At 44.3% G+C, this 22,500-nt stretch overlaps 2 protein-coding genes across 2 annotated transcripts in view; both read right to left on the minus strand.

The window, feature by feature from the left end:
- Positions 1-1,531: 1,531 nt before the first annotated feature.
- On the minus strand, positions 1,532-12,925 carry LOC138966232 (transmembrane protease serine 9-like). Its single transcript, XM_070338377.1, has 9 exons — positions 12,320-12,925; positions 10,626-10,786; positions 8,873-9,063; positions 7,081-7,458; positions 6,533-6,737; positions 5,020-5,150; positions 4,015-4,158; positions 3,369-3,529; positions 1,532-1,802 (listed from the first exon to the last, which is right to left on the minus strand). Exons 1-9 carry the CDS (start codon positions 12,845-12,847, stop codon positions 1,644-1,646), a joined length of 2,058 nt encoding a protein of 685 aa, XP_070194478.1. The 5' UTR covers positions 12,848-12,925; the 3' UTR covers positions 1,532-1,643.
- A 3,581-nt stretch (positions 12,926-16,506) lies between these two features.
- LOC138966240 (xaa-Pro dipeptidase-like) overlaps positions 16,507-22,500 on the minus strand; it is a 32,841-nt gene continuing 26,847 nt past the window's right edge. Inside the window, exons 13-15 of the mRNA XM_070338384.1 lie at positions 20,843-21,135; positions 18,165-18,248; positions 16,507-17,794 (exon numbers count right to left, since the gene is read on the minus strand). Of these exons, the coding sequence (XP_070194485.1) occupies positions 17,645-17,794; positions 18,165-18,248; positions 20,843-21,135 (527 nt within the window). The 3' untranslated portion in view covers positions 16,507-17,644. The remainder of the gene's footprint in view (positions 17,795-18,164; positions 18,249-20,842; positions 21,136-22,500) is intronic.

The raw sequence follows: 22,500 nt of genomic DNA on the forward strand, positions 1-22,500 counted from the left end.
GGACCGACAGACAGAGAGACAGACAGTCTCTTGGAGACAAACAGGCAGACAGACACTGTTCCGCCGCTTTGGTAATTATGGGTGTAGCAGAACCCGCGCCGTCGGCAGAGGGCTGTATAGTTACAATCACTACTACTCTTTAAAAGTATGGGTTTGCGTGAACCCGAGCAATCGGTAGTGTTTATGTTAATTAACATAATCAATTAATTTTAATGTTTTGTCATGTACACACTAAAAATTTGCAGACAGAGAGCAAATTAGGTGTGTGAGAGATACTTAAAATTTCAAAACGATACCTTTAATGGTTCCAGAGTTACAATGATTTTAGTGTGTCTCTGGGTACAGGTGAACCCAGGAAGCACGGCAAAGGTTAAAGTGTTAAGTGCCAAAGTTCCGGTGAAAAGTGCTTGGATCACTCATGACACGTTCAAAACAAAACAAAACAAAATGGTTACTAAATGTGTTTGCGGTCAGTTACCTGTTTGTTCACTCTTTTTTAGGGGGGGGGGGGGGGCAAGTGGCCTTCCGTCTCATGTGACCCATTGTGTCAGCCACCGCTGCTCTGTCGAGGATTTTACTTGCGATAGGCGCATTCATTAACATGAACACATACCAAAATTACACGGTCTGTCTTCTGACAAAGATGCGCAGTCATATGTAACCGCAGTGAGTTTAGATAGGCACAAAGAGATTATGAAAAAAAATAATCACATTTTTCCAATTCTCCGACCGATCTGTTTTTCCTTCCAACCCTAAACCTTTTTTGATCACCTTTCAACAAAAAAATGAATAATAAAAATGAAACAACTCGATTTTGCAGACTTTATGAGGAAAGTTACTCTTTGGAGACACCAAGGGGGAACGAGCTCGCACGATTTTCCGGCCAATAAAACGCCATACGCACCTGAGTCACTAAAATAAAACTTCCATTAAAAAGGTACTTTTTTTAAAAGTCATCGACCTACCGATTGTTATCGGAAACAAACATTTTATTTGTTGGCCTCGTCACTTTCGTTTGCACAAATATTGTTCTTGTATTTCTAATGCATGCCTAGCTAAGTGTTGCTAGCAATTACATCAGCGGAACCGTGCTTTCGAATCAGCAGACGAGAATACTGACACGATCATTGTGTTACGGTACTTGGTTTCACAAATTTGACAACATTGAGAAGGTATTACCAAAGAGCTATACATTATTTATCCTTAATTTGGTCCAAAAAGCACGACTCGCCGGTGGATTTTGATTTGCAAGTTTTTCGAATAATGTTTTGCGCAGAGGCAGTGAGAGAGAGAGAGAGAGAGAGAGAGAGAGAGAGAGAGAGAGAGAGAGAGAGAGAGAGAGAGAGAGAGAGAGAGAGAGAGAGAGAGAGGGGCAGACAGAGAGAGAGGCAGAGAGACAGAGTGTGTGTGTACGTGTGTGAGTGCGTGCATGCATGTCGAATGCCTCCCGTAAAGTTGAGGTTGGACCGCATGATCTTCTTCATAGTAATACTGACATTCCACAAAGATGCAACAGGCGTACAAAATGCGCTTAACTTCATAAACACTTTTTATTTCATCATTTGAACAAGCTGCAGTTTAGAGAGTGTCACGATCAAGGTCATATCGACAAGGCCATAACAATATGCAAATTACAGATCAAATTACAGATTCTGTGCGATCCAATCAGAATAAGCACTGGTGCTTGAGTAGACGCCCGGGTATCCCGCCCTGGCACACCCGTACCCGTATGAGACGACTCCCACCTGGACGAAGGTGTTGGTTGACTGGTCCAGGCACACCAACGGGCCACCTGAGTCACCCTGAAAAAAATAAACAAGTCGAATGAAGCGTCGTTTACGTGAACCTATGTTTTATGTTTTATGTGTGTTGTCCTATACTATTGTTGTTATAATCGTTTACAGGCAGGCAGGGTGTGCCGATGAACATTTTCCATTTTTATATAATATTTTAATGGACAATAGAGTGCTGTTATTGTTGATATCAAAATATTTAGTCAATCTGTCGGCCTGAAACTAAAAGATCGACACTGAAAACCTGCGATCAGACATCGACGAGACTACTAAAACCTAGCTAGCCCAACACCGTAAAACCGAGACGGGTCGAGCGGGTCTCGGCGAAGAATGCTAACATCAGACCTCATTTGCATTAACCATTTTTCTGAGCACGTTTTCAGAGTAAACAAAATATATGCATACATTTTTGGAAACAGTAGTGAATAAGGAATACAATGCAACCATGCTTAAATCTGTTGATGACAATTAGACTTTAATGACACCGGCCCCCGTAGCGCAGTGGTTAGCGCAGTGGTTAGCACATCGGGCTGCGGGCCGGGAGGTCGTGGGTTCGAATCTCATCAGGGTCATGTGGGTTTTTCGGGCTACGGTCGGCTCCTACCCAGAGTGGAAGTGCTATGGTTCCTATGGGAAGGCTGGGGTCACACAGCCGAGTGTCATTCACTTAACGAATGCGACTTTGAGGGTGCTCAGGTTCTGAATACCTGACCAACACCGCAGGTGCGGCAGTTCTCGGGCCTGGTTGACGCCAGGATATATTATGACAGTAAGCGTAGAGTGTTGCCCTGTCACGTAGTCTCAAACCAAATTGGAAATCCAAAGCATCATCATTATAATCATCCTCATCTCATTAATCATCCAAAATATAAATTGTCCTTGCTCTTGTGGCCCTTCATGCCCGGAGCTCTCAGGGTGACCTTGGTCTCAGTGCTCCTGTTCGATCCTTCCTTGAATAGTAGTTCTGCTGTCAGTCTTCAACGTGTGACGTTATGGGGGGTCGACGGAGGGACATGGTGGCGGTCTGCTCTCTGGAGGGGACGCTCACTCAGTCTGGCTCCGCGACTTAAAAGTCAATGTCGTTAGTAGGGGGCAGACCCCCTACTGAACACCGTCGAAGTGACTCAGCAGAAGTGCAGTGTCATCTTCCGAGGGTAGCCTACCGCAGCGGCCCGACACCCCCCCTGGAGCGTCTGTAAAATCGACAAGTCTGGCAGCGGAACGAAATTCAGAGGTGGTTGGAGCAGTGAGTGCAGGGACGGGGCGGTGTGAGAGCACAACGGGACAAAGAACAGGTGTAAAGACCAACAAAAAAAGACCAAAAAAAATACTTTAATGACAAATTTAATGAACACACTCATTATTTAATGTTTAAGTTTCTGAGCTCAAATGCAATCAGTCCTATACCCTAGTCGCACTGAAGGAAAAAATTGAGGTCACCACAGTGCAACCACAACTTTTGCAAAGAGCCGGGTATGTTGTCATTAAAGACATTTATCGAAAAAATGAAAAAAAAGTTGCAGGGATATCATCTGTAAAAATTTTAAAACTGAAACGACAGGCCAAAACTCTCACCTGACAGGAATCCTTGCCGCCGGTAGGATCACCTGCACACACCTGTTGATCAGGTTGGGACAGGTAGTTTGCCATGGGAATGCTGTAGGTGGAATCGCAGCTCCCGCCCTGGTGAGTTTCCAAGCTCACAGACTGCAGGGTTGTGGACACGGAACCACCAGCTGCAAACAGTCATATAATATAATTTAGAACTATCTTTGACTGCAATTTATGTTTGCAATACAATCGCAACTGTCTACAACGACCACACACACACACGCGCGCGCGCACACACACACACACACACACATACACACACACACACACACACACACACACACACACACACGTACACACACTCACACACACACACATATACATACAAATAGACACACACACGCATAAACGCACAAACTCACTTAATCACCCCCCCCCCATCCCCCACCCCACCCACCCACACACACACACACGCACGCATATACGCACAAACTCTCTCAATCACTTACTCACCCCCACCCACCCCCCACCCACACACACGCACACACACACACACACAAACACACACACACACACACACCCGCACTCACACACACACACACACACACACACACACACACACTCGCACACACACTCACACCTAAACCAGTACTGGTACGAGCATACTCACACGAGGTAGTTCCCCAACCAGAAATGGTACACTCCTGGCCGTCTGGCTTGAAATCCGGGTTGAGACAGATCGGTTCTACGCAGTCCTTGCTCAGGTCAAGCGCTTCGGGGAGTTTGATAATGGCGATATCGTTCACCTGTGCACCTATAGCAAATATAACGAAAAAAATATGTAACGTAGAAGAACCGTTCTAAAACGAAGAGGAACATGGAAAATAAAAAGTGCAATGTGTTATGGAAATATAATTGGGTGTGTTTATTCCTATGCTTCAGGATTGTTCACTAGCTTTCTTGAGGAGAAGGAAAACAGATGCTTACTCACCTAGCTCTTGTAACTGCTAGCGTGCAGACTCACAAGCACAAGCACACACATACGCATACGCGCGCGCATACACACACACACACACACACACACACAGACGCACACGCACGCACGCGCGCGCGCTCACACACACACACACATACATACACACACACACACGCACGCACGCACACACACACACACACACACACACACAGAAACCGGCACGGTGGCCTAGTGGCAAGGCGTCCGCCCTGTGATCGGGAGGTCGTGTGTTCGAACCCCGGCCGGGTCATACCCAAGACTTTAAAATTGGCAATCTAGTGGCTGCTCCGCCTGGCGTCTGGCATTATGGGGTTAGTGCTGGGACTGGTTGGTCCAGTGTCAGAATAATGTGACTGGGTGAGACATGAAGCCTGTGCTGCGACTTCTGTCTTGTGTGTGGCGCACGTTATATGTCAAAGCAGCACCGCCCTGATATGGCCCTTCGTGGTCGGCTGGGCGTTAAGCAAACAAACAAACAAACAAACACACACAGAAACGTGACACACACACACACACACACACACACACACCGTACACACACACACATACACACACGCACACACACACACACACACACACACACATACACACACACACACACACACACTTCATAAACGGATGCGAACACGTGGGCTCATTTAAAAAAAATAAACCACTTGCCTAAGTAGTTGGTACCGTAGCGAGCATGCACTGTGACGTCATTTTCTACGTCGGCAGTGACGGTTTGTTCTGTGGTTTCGGCCACTTGTAAGTCATAGTCACCAGCCACCACCGTTATGTAGCCACTGTCACTGTTGATTGAATGACACAAATATAAGTTATATCACAGGAGAGAATTAATAGCATAATGATACTGCTCACCTAATCCAACATGGCCACACCCAAGGCAGTGTGTGTGTGTGCACCTGTTACTTGGAGCCATTCGCTACTGAGTAGGTAAGATGGAATCACTAGTAGATTGTGACCTATGCTTCTCGAGTAGCGTATGGCAAAACCTGAGACGAGTTGCCCAGAGCGGTTCGCCACGGGTCGCTCGCAGTGCGAATGACAAAAAGCCGTTTCTAAGGGCAGTGCAGGAAAGCGCTCGCGAAGCACTCGGCGAGCGGCTTTGGTATATGCTCGCCCACCGCCCGCCGCGTTATTCAAGATGGCGTGGTTTTCGACGTGACCCGAGGGATCCACCGCTTTTCAAGGTTCAGGGACTACCCCAGCTAAATTTCCCATCATAACTACATTCTCTCTGACGATTTCACTGACCGAATCGTCTACTAGTTTAAGAAGTACAACTTTTTTCATATCTCGCAGCAATCGTGCTTTCTTCGTCGCCATCGTGAAGCGATTTGCCTCGTTGTGAGCCCGTTGCATAGACCAATCCAGAGCGACTTTTCTCTGAGCGGGCTATTGTTACGGATTCTGAGCAACGCATGGCAGATCAGTATATTCGGTGAAGTTTACACAAACTCCACTGCAAGGGCAAATACTCTGTCTGTCGTTAACAAGGGAAGCTACTCTGCTAATATCGATCAAAAAGAATGGCTTTTTAAAGGAAAAAAGCAAACATTTTCATGGCAGAGTATGCTCTAATATGCAGTATTGTCATTCTTCAGAAAGTTCGCACTGCAAATACTTCTTAAATGTTTCAAATACGACAGATCTCGGCTATCAAAGTTCCGAACTGAAGTGACCTCATTCGTAGTTTACACACAGGCTGACTGCGCATGCGTGTGTGAGTTCACAGATGCACAATGTGTATTGAAACAGACCGATTTCTGCCAGTGCACTAGCGCATGGAAATCAGGTTTGAAATGTGACCTTTCCTACTGCACTAGCACGTGGACTTTCCTTGTATCCCCTACTGAGTAACACACACATCGAAGTATAGCCTGGTGTGTGTGTGTGTGTGTGTGTACTGTGTGTGTGTGTGTATGCATGTGTGTGTGTGTGTGTGTGTGTGTGTGTGTGTGTGTGTGTGTGCGTGCGTGCGGTTTTTTTTTTAACTGGACTGCATGAGCGACTTTCTCAAGAAATTAGAAATGCGCTTATACTCGTTTGAATGGAGTCCGTGACGGATCCACCACTCGGCCGGAGTTGTCAGGTTGCTAATACTGTACCACTCCGGCTATATATGCGAGCAATCCAACACACAGACATGCATACTGACAAACGCACTTACGGAATGCAATGAGCAGCAGTCAGAATGTGGGTGGAGTCTATGATAGAGCCACCACAAAGTGATTCCCCGTTGATACTGAGTCTCACTTGCCACGGGTACGTCGAACAGGAACCGGTACTGGTACCGCCCACGATGCGTGATGTAATCAAAAATGGCGCCGTCGCTATCGTTGCTAGACGACTAGCTGTTGGACTTCGTCCACATTCTTCAATGAAAAAAGAGTAACATTGAATTATATAACTTTTGACAGTTTTTTTATTTATCTTTAGCTCTTTTCCTTCTTTCTTTGTCACTTGGCTCTCCCTTCAATACATTCAGGTCAATCTCCTGCTGAGGTTCTTTGACTTTCAGTTTACATTGGAACATTCAATCCAGAAACTCTAGGTTTGATGATCATCTTGCTTCAAAATGTTTCATTTTGCACTTCTTTTTGATCTAATAATTATTGACTTTCACATATTTCTTAGGTATCGAGATTGAATTAAAACTCAGGCACAACAATAACCTTCAATTTTCACGTAAACAGCACATTCAATTATACAGCTTACGTGGTGGTGCCACTGTTGTAGTGGTTGTTGTAGAAGTCGTCGTTGGAGCAGGGGTTGTCGTCGTTGGAGCCGGCGTTGTTGTCGTTGTCGTTGATGTGGTTGTTGTTGGCCGTGGAGTCGGCGTAGTAGTAGTCGACGGTGTGGTTGTCGTCGGTGTGGTAGTCGTAGGAGTGGTGGTTGTAGAAGTCGCTAGCGTAGTAGTGGTGGTGGTGGTGGTAGTGGTGGTGGCGGGGGCCAGGGGCTGAGAGGCGTTGACGCTGCAGTGGAACTTGTCGTAAGCGGCGGTTGCCATGGAAGCGATGCCACAGGATGTGGTGCCAGAGTCGGCGTAGAGTTCCAGCAAGTAACAGACTGCTTCTGTGTCCTCGAACGTGCTGTCTGGAAACAGAGTATTTTGACATCTATAAATGTTGGTAAGCTTGGAATCAGGGAAGACCTGATATATATATATATATGAAGTCTTATATCGCGCGCGTATCTCCAGACTCGGACTCAAGGCGCAGGGATCTATTTATGCCATGTGAGATGGAATTTTTTACACAATCACGCATTCACATCGACCAGCAGATCGCAGCCATTTCGGCGCATATCCTACTTTTCATGGCCTATTATTCCAAGTCACACGGGTATTTTGGTGGACATTTTTTATCTATGCCTAAACAATTTTGCCAGGAAAGACCCTTTTGTCAATCGTGGGATCTTTAACGTGCACACCCCAATGTAGTGTACACGAAGGGACCTCGGTTTTTCGTCTCATCCGAAAGATTAGCACTTGAACCCACCACCTAGGTTAGGAAAGGGGGGAGAAAATTGCTAACGCCCTGACCCAGGGTCGAACTCGCAACCTCTCGCTTCTGAGCGCAAGTGCGTTACCACTCGGCCACCCAGTCCACAATGAATACAGTATCTTGACATCTATGACATTTGATGAAAATGGAATCAGGGGAGATTGTATGAATGATATCTTGATATCTTGACATCTGTCACATTGGATGAAATTGAAAGTATCTTGACATCTGTGATGTCGGATTAAAGTATCTTCAAATCTGTGATAGTTAGTTGAATTTTGAATCATGGAAGACTTGATGTATATAGTATCCTGAAATATGTGATATTGTACGAAGCAGGGAATACTTGACGATTAGTGCCTTGACACATGCAATACTGGACGTGCATGGGAATGGAGAAGACTTGATGAATAGTATCTTGACAACTGTAATACTGGACGTGCATGGGAATGGAGAAGACTTGATGAATAGTATCTTGACAACTGTAATACTGGACGAGCATGAGAGAGGAGTAAGTAAGTACAAACAACACATTCCTTTTTGCAAGACTAGCTCTGGAGACATAACATTTTGGACATGTGTATCGTAATAGAAAGACTTTTCGTCTGGATTTGGACAGGTTACATTGAACAACTCTCTTTCTCTTGCAGTCCATTGTTTCAAACAAAAAGATACTCGTGTTTCACAGAATCTCTACATCCTTAGATACTTGGTGTAGTATTGTCAAAAGATGTCATAATATAACAAATATTTCTGGATAAGTTATCGGGGTACAGTGGAACCCCCCCCCCCCCCCCACCCTTATAAGACCACCAACAATCTGAGAAAATCAGGTCTTCATTAAAAGGGAAAAAGTCTTAAAATGGAGGTATATCCGTAGACGTTATTGGCAGAAAATCCGGAAAACTAAAGTCTAAAAGTCTTAAAAATGGGATCGTTAATGGGTAGGTCCACTGTATTTGAGCATTGATTATAAATAACTATCTCTCTTTATTGACACGCACCTGCCATAAGGCCGTCATAGTTGGTGATGACGCCATCCCTGTCCTCATACAGACTTTTGAGCGTGTCAACCAGGGCGCTGACGTCATACTCGCTGGGGTCAAATGCCTCCACCGTCTGCTCGAGGGATAACTCGACCACGTTTTCCAAAATGGAGTCTGCTGGATCCTTGAAAACTTGAATGTAGGGGCAGCTGAAATCAGTTTACAAAGGTGCAGACTGTTTTTGATGTTGCTGCGCAAACCCGCGCTTAAGAGGCACACTCCTTCTCGTTATGCCTACCACCACAGATCTGGCCAGGCTGTTACATGAGATGAGACCATCCCTACACTTGGACACATACCAAAAATCAACACCCTGGCTGCTTGCTGTAGAGAGATAGGTCTGTGAATTAATTTATTAAAAGGTCACTCGTGCCTTTTACGAAATCCATTCATCAGAAGATGTCCAATGTGCATAGAGAGCACACAGGTGACATGTGTTGTTGGTAGACGACCACACGGAGGGCTGGTCTTATTCCATGTAAAAGCCTGGCGGCCAGATCTAAGATGTCGAGCTGAACAGTTTTGAAGAGAAGATCAGAGTGCCTTTAACGCCTGCGGGGAAATGTGGTACCGAGAAAGTGACCCTGTCTTTTAAATGGTATTAAGGCTTCGGATGCAACCGTTTTCAATCACATAACTAACACCGTTATAAAGGCAGCCGTACTCCGTCTGCGGAGTATTTTACCATGAACCGAACCGGTATACGGTTGTTTTGTAAGGAGATAACCATTGAAGTACAGGAACACGTAGAATCACTGCTCATCATACAATGATCAGTCATTCCCGCGTACAACTTTACACCTGCGCAACTCGCCAATACGATGCCACCGGACACAGCACAATACTCCGTGATACATTAGTTTTATAACGATATAATTACAACATTGGCCTGAGGCCACAAGCTGCAGGATTCATTTTACTCCCAAAATGTTAAATAAGTTATCTTACACATTGTGTCTGTCTCTGTTTGTCTGGATGTCTCTCTATCTGTGACGTGTCTGTATCTCTGTCTGTCTGCCTGTCTGTCTGCCTGCCTGCCTGCCTGCCTGCCTGCCTGCCTGCCTGCCTGCCTGTCTGCCTGCCTGCCTGTCTGTCTGTCTGTATGTCTGTTGTCTGTCTGCCTGCCTGCCTGCCTGCCTGTCTGTCTGTTGTCTGCCTGCCTGCCTGTCTGTCTGTTGTCTGCCTGTCTGCCTGACTGCCTGCCTGTCTGTCTGTCCGTGTTGTGCGGAAGCTGTGGTCGTAGCCAACACATTGACGACTGTTGCACGAGTTGCTTTATTTAAATATTGAAATACAAGCGAAAGCGAGCTTGCCAATATTTGAAAACAAAACAGAACGAGTGTAAGCCTGGAATAGCAAACTATGTACTATTTTGTTTATTCTACACTCTGTACTTGCGTGCCTTCTACCTCAACTTTCAGACGGAGTCGGAGTGTCCAATTTGAAGACACGTCTTTTTGAACCTCTTTTCCAAAATGACGTTTTCAATAGTGAAATAGAGCGGAAAAATATGCCACAATAGGAATTATAGCGTCACGGGTAAGTTCTCAAAAACATTTACAGAGGAAACAACCAATGAGAATGAAGTTTGTCTCGGTGGCTCGATCATCATAAATAGTGGAAAATTACTTCTGAGGTCCCTGGCAGATTGCAGTTTGACCCGATCTCATTTGCATGATACACACACGTGTAAAGATATGGTTTGACTCACCTTGTATAGAATAGCTTGCCATAGTAGAAGCCATATCTTGTCGTGGGGAAGTAGGCTTCGATTCTTCCTTTGAGACTCATCAGCAGTTTGACAAGCAGGTCCTTCTGGTATTCCTCGGAGGAGTCCGCTGCCATCAGGAACGTCTTGACGGTGCCGTAGATCTGAAAACACACCACAAGACGATCTTTATGGAAAGCAAATGGATGTTTTTTTAAAACATAAAAAGGCGTTCTTAACTAAATAGACGATTTTTAGAAATAACTCCGTCGGGTTTGTAAGGGTTGTGAAAGAGTAAATACCCTTGCTTTTCCCCTGACAAACAAATTCACACATGCTCCTGTCCACGTGTTTCCGACACACGCCTCGCTAGTGATTGGCCCCTCCAATGTTTGTCCGAGTAAAAATCAAGGGCATTCACTCTTTCACAACCCATACAAACCCGAAAGAGGTTTTTTTCGGAATGCGTCCAAATCTCAAATATGGCGTGGTGTTATGAGAACAGAATAGCCTACTACAGACTTAAAATGAAAACAATAAAGATGCATAATGTAAGCGGATTTGCTTACATGGCAGAAGGTCCATCGCTTTCTTTAAAGAATACTGAGAATGCTGCAGTGGTTTTTTTTCTTCAAGACTCTCTCATAGAAGTTTGTTTGTCTCCATGGTTGCCACAACCAAATTTGACAAACGTGTGGTTTTGGGGTGGTAGCGGAGATAAGGCTAAGCGAAGCGAACCAGGATGTTTTGTTCCAAAAAGAACAACTTTCTTCAAAATATTAACGGAGGTAGTCGAACCGTTATGGCAACAATGTTTCTGTGAAAGGCTCAGAGAACTTCAAAAAGGCGGCAGCTCATTGCATTGATATATTATAAGCATCCAAGGGAACATGTATCGGCGAGGAATTACCTTCCGGAAGAATAAATATGAACCTCCTGATATTCGGACCCTTTACAGTTTCACTCAAACGTTAAAGTAAGAGGTCTCGAGGCCCTCTATGTGGAGCGTCTGTGGGGAGCCCAGTAAACCATACAGAATTAGTATCCCTTAATTTGACAGGTATAGGTGTGACAAAGTAGCCTTTTTTATGAGTTCCGGGGTTCGCACTTGTAAAGAGATACCGGTTTGGCCATATTTTTGTAGTTCCAGGATTCGTACTTGTAAATATATACTGGTTTGGCCAGTTCTTATGAGTTCCAGGATTCGTACTTGTAAAGAGACACCGGTTTGACCAGTTCTTATAAGTACCAGGATTCGTACCAGTATTTATAAGTTCAAGGAATCGTACTTGTAAGAGATACCGGTTTGGCCAGTTTTTTATGAGTTCCACGATTCGTACTTGTAAAGAGACACCGGTTTGGCCAGGTTTTTTTTATGAGTTCCACGATTCGTACTTGTAAAGAGACACCGGTTTGGCCAGGGTTTTTTATGAGTTCCATGATTCGTACTTGTAAGAGATACCGATTTGGTCAGGTTTTTTTTTTATGATTTCCACGATTCGTACTTGCAAGAGATACCGGTTTGGTCCGTTTTAATGAGTTCCACAATTCGTACTTGTGAGACATACCGGTTTGACGAGTCTGTATATGTTCCAGGAATCATTCTTGAAGATCGACATACCGGTTTGGTCAGGGTTTTTAATGATTCGTACTTGTAAGGAGACACCGATTTGGAACTGGCGCGATCACTGTCTTACCTTTCTGTAAGGACTGCTCATGGGAAGCGTAGAGTAACCCAGGGCCTTGCCAGCGAACATCTTCAGCTCGCTCAAACTCCTCTCCTTCAGAGCATCCTCATCGATGTCCTGGCCGCGGGCAAGCCTCAACAGAAGGTTCCAGTACGCGACGTAGGTGTCCACGTCTCCAAAGCCACAGTAGTACTTTGTGCCGGAGCTGATCACTCGGTCAGCAGGGTCCGCAACATCTGACAGGCTGTTGCAGATGAAGTTGCTGTAGACGGAAGTGGGCAGCGTCGCCGTCGTTTCGAAGAACTGGAAATAGAACGGCGGTGTGGCTGGAGTCGTTGTTGTGGTCGTGGTTGTGGTTGGAGTCTGTGGTCGTGGTGGTGGCGGGGCCGGGTTAAACTGGTAATAGAAGTTGAGTGGTGACTTGAAGGAGTGTCTGTTGAAATAGGGGTTGCGGTACTGGAGGTGTCTCTTTGAACGTGGCATGCCACTCACTAGGGCTATCGCCGATACAATCAGAACCACGACTTTCAGCATCATCTTGATTTTTAGACCGAACGCCTAGGCCCTTGAACACTCTCAGGTTGTATGCCCACAGCTTTGCGAACCACTGAAAAGTAAAGTCATGCCAATTTCTTGGCTATTTATATGGGTTGAATAGCGGCATCATTAACCCCCTTTTTTTTAACTCGATTGTAACATGAAACGGCCCCTTGCGTTGTGAATGATGGATTTTTTCTTCAATAAAAACGCGTCAATTTCAATGAAAAGGAGAAACGAAGCGCAAAGCTCTCGCTTTGAGTAAACAACTAGTAAACAGTATTTGGTGAGTAGGAAACGCGACCCCTGTTTGTCGTTATTTGTTTATGTATGTTTGGTGTTTGATTTCTATTATTCTATAAGTTGTTCATACTTGCGTGCGCTTGGCTTTAAAAAATAAGTTTAAAAATTAAATAATTAAAAAAATGATTAGAAAACAAGAAAGAGAGAGAAAAAAAGGAGTTCATACGAAAGGCAACCAGGACAGTGTTTGTTGTTTGCTTATGTTGATATTTGATTCAATAAATAATAAAATAGATAAATAATAATGAATAAATAAATGTACACTGCAAGATAAACTGTGAAAACAGATTCCAGCTGTGAATAAAAAAAACTCGTGCAGAAGAATTATATATTTACTAGATGATTACCCGCTTCGCCGGGTACCGGCTTCGCCGGAAAGAAGTAGAGCCGAATACCAGGCTGTGCCTGGGACCCGCACGAAGAAAAAGAGATAAACGCGCAAAACACTGGAGACCTTCTAAAAATAGTAACGTGCAGTGACCTTCTAAAAATAGTAACGTAGTAACGGGAATATGGATTGACGCCACACGGAGGAAGGGAGATAATCGCGGCTGAAAACACTGGAGAAGATAAGGAAGAGTTACTGGTAGTGGATCCCGACACGTGACACACAAAAGACATCGGTTCAGCGCGCACAGCGCTGCGCGCTGAGAGCACGTGTTGAAATATCTCATCGATGAGGTTGTGTCCGGGGTGTAGCTGAATACGGTGTCCAAATTTGAAAAAGATCCACTGAGAACTTTGGCCGTGCATCGCGAACAGACAGACAGACAGACAGACACTAGTCGTATATATATATATAGATCTACAAGTGAATACGCTTAATAATGCTATCTGTCAAGAAACTGCAAAGATACAAAAAGTGCGTGCTGCGTTTTCACTTTAAGCGGGTATGCTATTCAAATACATCAGTAAGTTAAAGAATAGAGGGCTCTATTGCCATGCTTGCTTCTCGGTTACACGTGACGTCACTGTTTACACGTAAAACACGTTTCAAAAAGCGTAAGCGTTTTCGTCACAAAGGACATTTTGATGGCAAACTGCATGAAAGAAATCAAGATTATTAGGACAAAGTTCTGTACGTTTTTGAGCTCATTCTTCAAAAACTAAGATCGTGAAAGCAACAAAAGAAACACACTGAAGAAACAGATGACGCACACGTGCTTGAGACCCTCTCGGTGGGAACCTCCAACCACAATCACGATTTTGTTGTTTCGGTTAGCCTGACTGGGCTCACTGATGTCATGAGTGTTGGCTTACATTATGAGCTACAAGGGACCCATTTAAAAGTAAAAGGGTGTCGGTGGCCGTCTCGAGACAAGCAATACTGACACATGGAAGGCTTTGAGAATAGTAGGCCTTTTTTTCTTTATTTGGTGTTTAACGTCGTTTTCAACCACGAAGGTTATATCGCGACGAGGGAAAGGGGGGAGATGGGATAGGGGAAAGGGGGGAGATGGGATAGAGCCACTTGTTAAGTGTTTCTTGTTCACAAAAGCACTAATCAAAAAATTGCTCCAGGGGCTTGCAACGTAGTACAATATATGACCTTACTGGGAGAATGCAAGTTTCCAGTACAAAGGACTAAACATTTCTTACATACTGCTTGACTAAAATCTTTACAAACATTGACTATATTCTATACAAGAACCACTAAACAAGGGTAAAAGGAGAAACATAATCCGTTAGTCGCCTCTTACGACATGCGGGGTGCAGAGAAATAAGGATGTGGAAAAGAAGACTTTTGGTAAGTGAAATAAAGGTGATGGATCCAGTCAGATAGAAATAAGACAAGAAAAGAATTGGAAATCTGCAGGGAATGGTAGGGAGAGTTTTCTTGGAAGGAAATATAGGTGAAAGGACTGGTAAGGCAGAAATAAGACAAAAGAAGAGAAGTAAAGGGGTGGGGTAGCTCACAGGAGGGGTAGCTCTGTGGAAACACTCCCGCCGCGTGAAGGCGACCCCGTGGGAGCAAATAGTAGGCCCTAAGCCTCATGAGCCTGCACAAGCCAGACGCCCACGCATTTAGACCAATTAGCGTTAACATACACACACTCTTTTGTGTGCCTGCCCATGTTTCTTTCAGATTCTGTCAGTTTTACTGCAGAAAAATATACCAACAATGGTGAGAAAACTTCCAGAACCCAGTAAGCATGTTCACATGCACACATAAACGGTCAGCGCTGTCTGTCCGAGTCAGTGTCTGTCTCACACTGTCTGTCTGTCTGTCACTCTCTCTCTGTCTCTCTCTCTCTTTCTCTCTCTCTCTGCTCGTTCGTATGTGTGTTGCTGTTGTTTTTTGTTTGTATTTTGTGAACTATTTTGATTTGTTTCTGTTCTTACCTGTATTTTGTCAACTTTTCTTTTTTTTCGTTTTTATTCTATTATTTCGTAGTTTTAGCAGGTAATCGTCTGTCTGAAATCTTTATCCTTGGCTGATAAACATCAACGTTAAGCTGTAGTCCAGGCTGAGACAGGTAGCCGTCTTCTATCGGTCGAGAAAACGGACAAACAAATACAGACATGACCCTCTGTAAAACAATGGCAGGTAGCGAAAGTTCATCATAACTCGGGGGGAGAGGGGCACTGACACACATTTTCAGGGCAAAACATATTTACAGCACGAAGGTGAGATACATTTCTGTCACCTAAGTTGGTTTTCATTTCTTGCGCTGGATGATGCATTTGCGTTTTCAACAATGAGACCAGTGATTCGAAGTACGTGCCTATGGCAACTTTGAATTGGTACATGTAGTGTTCGAATGTATGTGTGCCTGAAGAAGTTGGAATGCAAGTGTTTCACAGCTTACCTTAGCCTTACGTGCGTGTGTACGTCGTGTGTGTGTGAGCATGCATGTGTGCGTGTGTATTTATGTGTGCGCATGTGTGTGCGCGTGTGTGTGAATGTCTGTGTGCGCATGTGTGTGTGCATGTGTTTGTGTGTGTGTATGTATGTGTGTTTGTGTCTGTGTGCCTTCACAGTGTGTGCGTACATGCATGCGTGTATTCGGGGGGAGGGGGCTGAATGTATAGTGCAGACCACCAAACAGGCATATATGTTTATGTATGTGTGTCTGCGTGCCAGTTGGCCAGAATAATTACGCATTCAGTAATGTGTGTGTGTGTGTGTGAGTGAGTGTGTGTGTGTGTGTGTGTGTGTGTGTGATTGTGATTGTGTGTGTTTCCTCATCAGTGTATGCATTTACATGTCAATGTATCAGTATACTAATGCATGCAGTAGTGTGCGCGTGCGTGCATGAGCGTGTGTGTTTTTGGTGTGTGTTTGTATAAGTGTGTTTGTGTCTCTGTTTTGGTGTTTTGAACAAAACATATTTTACAGATAAATAAATAGACAATATCTTTTGCATGGTTTAATTTTGTTCTGAAAGGTATGTTACTATTCAAGCAAGTACAAATAAGCAGTACCTAGCAAGTCTGTCTTAATATCAAAACAGAATCTATCTTCTTAAAAATAACATTTCATCATTCATCGTATCACAATGCATACACCAGCTACAGTAGAAAACTGTTCAATGGAATAAGGCAATATATATTCAGTCACAAAAGATCAGTCTTGTTCATTCAAATACATGGAATACAATTATTTTTGAAGCATAATAATAATAATAATAATAATAATAATGGACATTTGATATAGCGCATAATCATATATATGCTCAATGCGCTTTACATATTAATTTCTGCCGTGTGAGATGGAATTTTTTTACACAATATATCACGCATTCACATCGGCCAGCAAACCTCAAGCCTATTAGGGCGAGCATTCACCTTTCACGGCCTTTATTCCAAGTCACACGGGTATTTGGTGGACATTTTTATCTATGCCTATACAATTTTGCCAGGAAAGACCCTTTTGTCAATCGTGGGATCTTTAACGTGCACACCCCAATGTAGTGTACACAAAGGGACCTCGGTTTTTCGTCTCATCCGAAAGACTAGCACTTGAACCCACCACCTAGGTTAGGAAAGGGGGAAGAAAATTGCTAACGCCCTGACCCAGGGTCGAACTCGCAACCTCTCGCTTCCAAGGCAAGTGCGTTTACCACTAGGCCACCCAAAAATGAATCAATGACAAATCAGTATTTGTGGCAAAACAATTATCAATCAGTCAGCAAAAGCACATATCAATAATCTTATTTTCTACATGTACATGTACAAGTATTGGGATAATAAAGAAATCAAATGAAATCATTTGAAACATCACGTGATTGCTCATGTGGCGTTCTGCGTAACAGACAATTAACATATTCTGCTATGACAGAAGAAAGAGGGAAGAATAATAAAAAAATATCTCTTTGCATATGGGTTTATTCTTTCCACAAGCAAAACATTCATTTTCTGAGATCAAACAATGTACTCGTTGAATTTTTTTTATCTTCATTAACCATGCAGTACAGCACCTCTCCCAGTTTCTCAATTTTAATTCAGTTCTTGTCGTCATTATCGGTTTTACCGGCAAGACATGGTTTGGATTTACTGTGATTTCTGCTGGAACTGAGGCAGAGGGGTCTGTGTGCCCCTCCCCTCGATCATAATTCTCTCAATCTCCTCCACGGTACGAGGAACATCTGTCATCAGCTCCATACCTGTCTCGGTGATGATAATGTCATCCTCAATGCGCACCTGTCAAAAACACAAAAAATTTAATTCGGAAAGGTCAAATACATCTGTTGTTTCCTTTACCTGAACATACCACAAGTAATATCAAAATATATGAAAACAAATCTGGGTATATTTGAATCATCTTGCCTTTACAAAGGTTCAGCTGAATGCCGCTGAGATGTTAATCTTATCCTTCATTTAGTTTGATCACATGCTACCTTCTTCATATTTTTGCTGTGCTGTTAAACACACACACACCAAAACACACACACACACACACACACACACACACATACACACACACACACACACACACACACACACACACACACACACACACACACACACACACAAACCAAAACACACACACTAACATGCATAAACAACCTACCCCTCCAGATGCCCTGAAGCTGTCAATAACCTCACGCACCAGAAAGGAGCTCTGTTGAGGGTTCTTGAAGGCTGCATCAAGGAGCTACACAGAAAACAGGAAAAAAAAGATTAAAACTGTAATACCGGTGAACAGCTGGTTAAGTTCTTTCATAGATCAAGTTATACTGCCATCTGGAGCTCCCTAATGGCAGAACAGTGGAACCCCTTTTTAAAAAAAAACCAATTTAAGACTTCCTCCTTCTAAAGACTCTGTTTTCGCAGATGTTCTGTTCATAACCTCTGTAAGTTTACCCCCCATTTTAAGACTCCCTCCTTTTTAAGACCTTATTTTCTCAAATTTTTGAAAGTCTTAAAAGGGGGGGTTCCACTGTATTCCCAGGGAACACAAAATTTACCGGATGTACAACCGTCAGTATGAACAACACCACTAAAAGTTTTGATAACCACAACAAGTCTTGGGGCTTAAAGTCTTCGCATACTTAACAAAACTTTAACCATTCCTTCTGATGTTTCTGCACCTGGTAAATCTCTTGTTCACTGGAAGCACAGTCATAAGTGAGCTGCAGCTTTACCAGCAAAAAGAATGAGTAGTCTCCATATCCTTATTCCACACTGGTGGATCCTGTATGATGCCATCTATGACATACATGGACTGGGTGGCCGAGTGGTAACACACTTGCGCTCGGAAGCGAGAGGTTGCGAGTTCGACCCTGGGTCAGGGCATTAGCCATTTTCTCCCCCCTTTCCTAACCTAGGTGGTGGGTTCAAGTGCTAGTCTTTTGGATGAGACGAAAAACCAAGGTCCCTTCGTGTACACTACATTGGGGTGTGCACGTTAAAGATCCCACGATTGACAAAAGGGTCTTTCCTGGCAAAATTGTATAGGCATAGATAAAAATGTCCACCAAAATACCCGTGTGACTTGGAATAATAGGCCGTGAAAAGTAGGATATGCGCCGAAATGGCTGCGATCTGCTGGCCGATGTGAATGCGTGATGTATTGTGTAAAAAATTCCATCTCACACGGCATAAATAAATCCCTGCGCCTTGAATATGTGCGCGATATAAATTGCATAAAATAAAAATTAAAAATTAAAAAATAATAAATCCCTGCGCTTAGAACTGTACCCACGGAATACACGCGATATAAGCCTCATATTTATTGATACATCACAAAAAGGCCTGAATCAAAACTCAGTACAGTAGAACCCCCCTTTTAAGACCCCCAATTTAAGTTTCCCTCTCTTTTAAGACCCTACTTTTTCAGAACATCTGTGCATAACCTCTGTAAATTTACCTCCATTCTAAGACTCCCTCCTTTTCAAGACCTAATTTTCTCAGATTTTTTGAGGGGTTCCACTGTACCACATAATTATGTGGCTTTAACTCTTCCACAGACCATAATTATTCTGTATGCAATATTTTCATGTAAACAGTGCAAAGTTGTCCCTTGTGCAGTGAACCCACTCCCCACTCCCTTGTGCAGTGAACCCACTCCCCACTCCCTTGTGCAGTGAACCCACTCCCCACTCCCTTGTGCAGTGAACCCACTCCCCACTCCCTTGTGCAGTGAACCCACTCCCCACTCCCTTGTGTAGTGAACCCACTCCCCACTCCCTTGTGCAGAGAACCCACTCCCCACTCCCTTGTGCAGTGAACCCACTCCCCACTCCCTTGAGCAGTGAACCCACTCCCCACTCCCCAGTGCAGTGAACCCACTCCCCACTCCCTTGAGCAGTGAACCCACTCCCCACTCCCTTGTGCAGTGAACCCACTCCCCATTCCCTTGTGCAGTGAACCCACTCCCCACTCCCTTGTGTAGTGAACCCACTCCCCACTCCCTTGTGCAGTGAACCCACTCCCCACTCCCTTGTGTAGTGAACCCACTCCCCACTCCCTTGTGCAGTGAACCCACTCCCCACTCCCTTGAGCAGTGAACCCACTCCCCACTCCCTTGTGTAGTGAACCCACTCCCCACTCCCTTGAGCAGTGAACCCACTCCCCACTCCCTTGTGCAGTGAACCCACTCCCCACTCCCTTGAGCAGTGAACCCACTCCCCACTCCCTTGTGCGGTGAACCCACTCCCCACTCCCTTGAGCAGTGAACCCACTCCCCTCCCTCGTAAGACCTCCCAAACTTAATAAATTAAGTCTTGAGATCCTTAAAAAGGAAGTACATTTACAGACGATCATGACGAGTAAATCTAAAAAAATAATAGGATCATAGAAGGGTCTGTCTGAAGTATTATTCGCTTAAACTGGTTTCAGTTCATTGCGAAGGGGAGGGTAGGGGGGAAGGGGACAATTCTGAAATCACAGGACAAATGTACAACGAACATGAATAAGGTGGGATCTTAGAGACTAAACCATCATATGGCCACAAAGCTGAAGCTAGTTCCCTCCCCCTTATGTCCGTATGGCAAGAATCAGACAGCAGAGCACATCCTGCAGGCTTGTCCATACCACAGTGCTCTCAGGGACACCACCTGGCCAGAGGAGACAGCACTACAAAAGAAGCTATACGGCCCCAAAGAGGACTTGGAGAGGACAGCACGTTTCGCCCTGCAGTCCGGACTGACGATCTAACAGCGAACGACAAGAAGAAGAAGAAGGGTGGAGGTCTTGAAAGGTGGTTCCACTGTACTGAACACAGCACATCACCTTCACCAGGCTTACCACGTCAATGAAGTAGAGCCCTGGCTCTATGGTCAGCACCATGCGTGGCTGAAGCGTTCGCACCGTGCGAAGCGACTTCAACCCTGGCTCCGTGTGTCGCTCCGTGCCCTCTGGGTAGCCCCCTACGTCGTGCGTGTCAACACCCATAAAGTGACCCAGGCCGTGTGGCATGAAGACCGCACCAAGCCGCACCGCCATCATGGCCTCGATGTCGCCCCGCACCGCTCCCATCTTCTTCAGGCCTTCCAGCGTCACGCGCTCTGCCAGCTTGTGCATGTCTACCCAGCAAACACCTGTTGAGAAAATTTAGGAAACAAACAAACTTAGAACTTTTCACTGCAATGAAACTAGAGTTTGAGCGTTCTATTTTTCAAATCTGAATGCTGTGGTTGGTAGTCATCGCAGACCTTGATATTCTCCAACGTACATTTTGTTGTGTCTGTTATTCGAAGCGTTCTGGACCTGTATTGCACGAAATTTGCATGCATTAGCTAGACTGTAGGTTTGACTTCCTCAATCCAACGGTCTTGATCTGCTTTGACAAATGGGTATAGATGAAAACTAAATAGATAATGATGACGACCGGAAGCCCGGGCTCCTGACAGGAGAGCTGGGCGTTGCAAACCGCTCGCTGTTTAAACTTCATTTAATTATTTGGCATACTTTCGGAGCAATTTTGAGCAAATTATTGCAGGTGTTTCTAAATAACAGTACAGCCAATTCATGTCCCTTGAATTTTTTAAGGTCAAATTCGCCAGAACTCTCTAATATGGCGGCTTACACAATATATGTTTTAAAAATAAAAAAAATGTTTTTCATGATTGGTTCAGTTTACCCGAAAAGACCTACATTCTGAATAATGCATACTTAACTTGTGTTCCTATTTCACTTCTTAGTGGTGAACATGTCAAGAGTTACCTCCCTTGCACCATAATTCAGGTTGGATGGCTTCGATTATGTTTTCACACAGAAAGTGTTCAGGTCAAATTTTGGTCAGCCACCTGCGTTTTATATCATACTTTCGAACATATCAAGACAGGCACATAGAAACTGCTTGTAGGGGCAGAGTAAGACAACAGCTAATTCCATAGTTCATGGTTTCAGAGACTGTGAGATACTGTGTCACTTTAGTCAATCAATCAATCAATATGAGGCTTATATCACGCGTATTCCGTGGGTACAGTTCTAAGCGCAGGGATTTATTTATTTTTTATTTTATTTTTAATTTTTATGCTATTTATATTGCGCACATATTCAAGGCGCAGGGATTTATTTATGTCGTGTGAGATGGAATGCTTTTACACAATACATCACGCATTCACATCGGCCAGCAGATCGCAGCCATTTCGGCGCATATCCTACTTTTCACGGCCTATTATTCCAAGTCACATGGGTATTTTGGTGGACATTTTTATCTATGCCTATACAATTTTGCCAGGAAAGACCCTTTTGTCAATCGTGGGATCTTTAACGTGCACACCCCAATGTAGTGTACACGAAGGGACCTTGGTTTTTCGTCTCATCCGAAAGACTAGCACTTGAACCCACCACCTAGGTTAGGAAAGGGGGGAGAAAATTGCTAACGCCCTGACCCAGGGTCGAACTCGCAACCTCTCGCTTCCGAGCGCAAGTGCGTTACCACTCGGCCACCCAGTCTG

Source organism: Littorina saxatilis, linkage group LG1 (genome assembly GCF_037325665.1).
Source record: "Littorina saxatilis isolate snail1 linkage group LG1, US_GU_Lsax_2.0, whole genome shotgun sequence".
NCBI lineage: Eukaryota > Metazoa > Mollusca > Gastropoda > Littorinimorpha > Littorinidae > Littorina > Littorina saxatilis.

Excerpts from the sequence above, each read along its gene's own strand:
- LOC138966232 (XM_070338377.1), bottom strand. The coding sequence starts at position 12,847 with ATGATGCTGAAAGTCGTGGTTCTGATTGTATCGGCGATAGCCCTAGTG. Across the intron at positions 9,064-10,625 it reads GGCAAGCTATTCTATACAAG|CTGCCCCTACATTCAAGTTT; the intron begins GTGAGTCAAACC and ends AACTGATTTCAG. Across the intron at positions 4,159-5,019 it reads CTACGGTACCAACTACTTAG|GTGCACAGGTGAACGATATC; the intron begins GCAAGTGGTTTA and ends TATTTGCTATAG.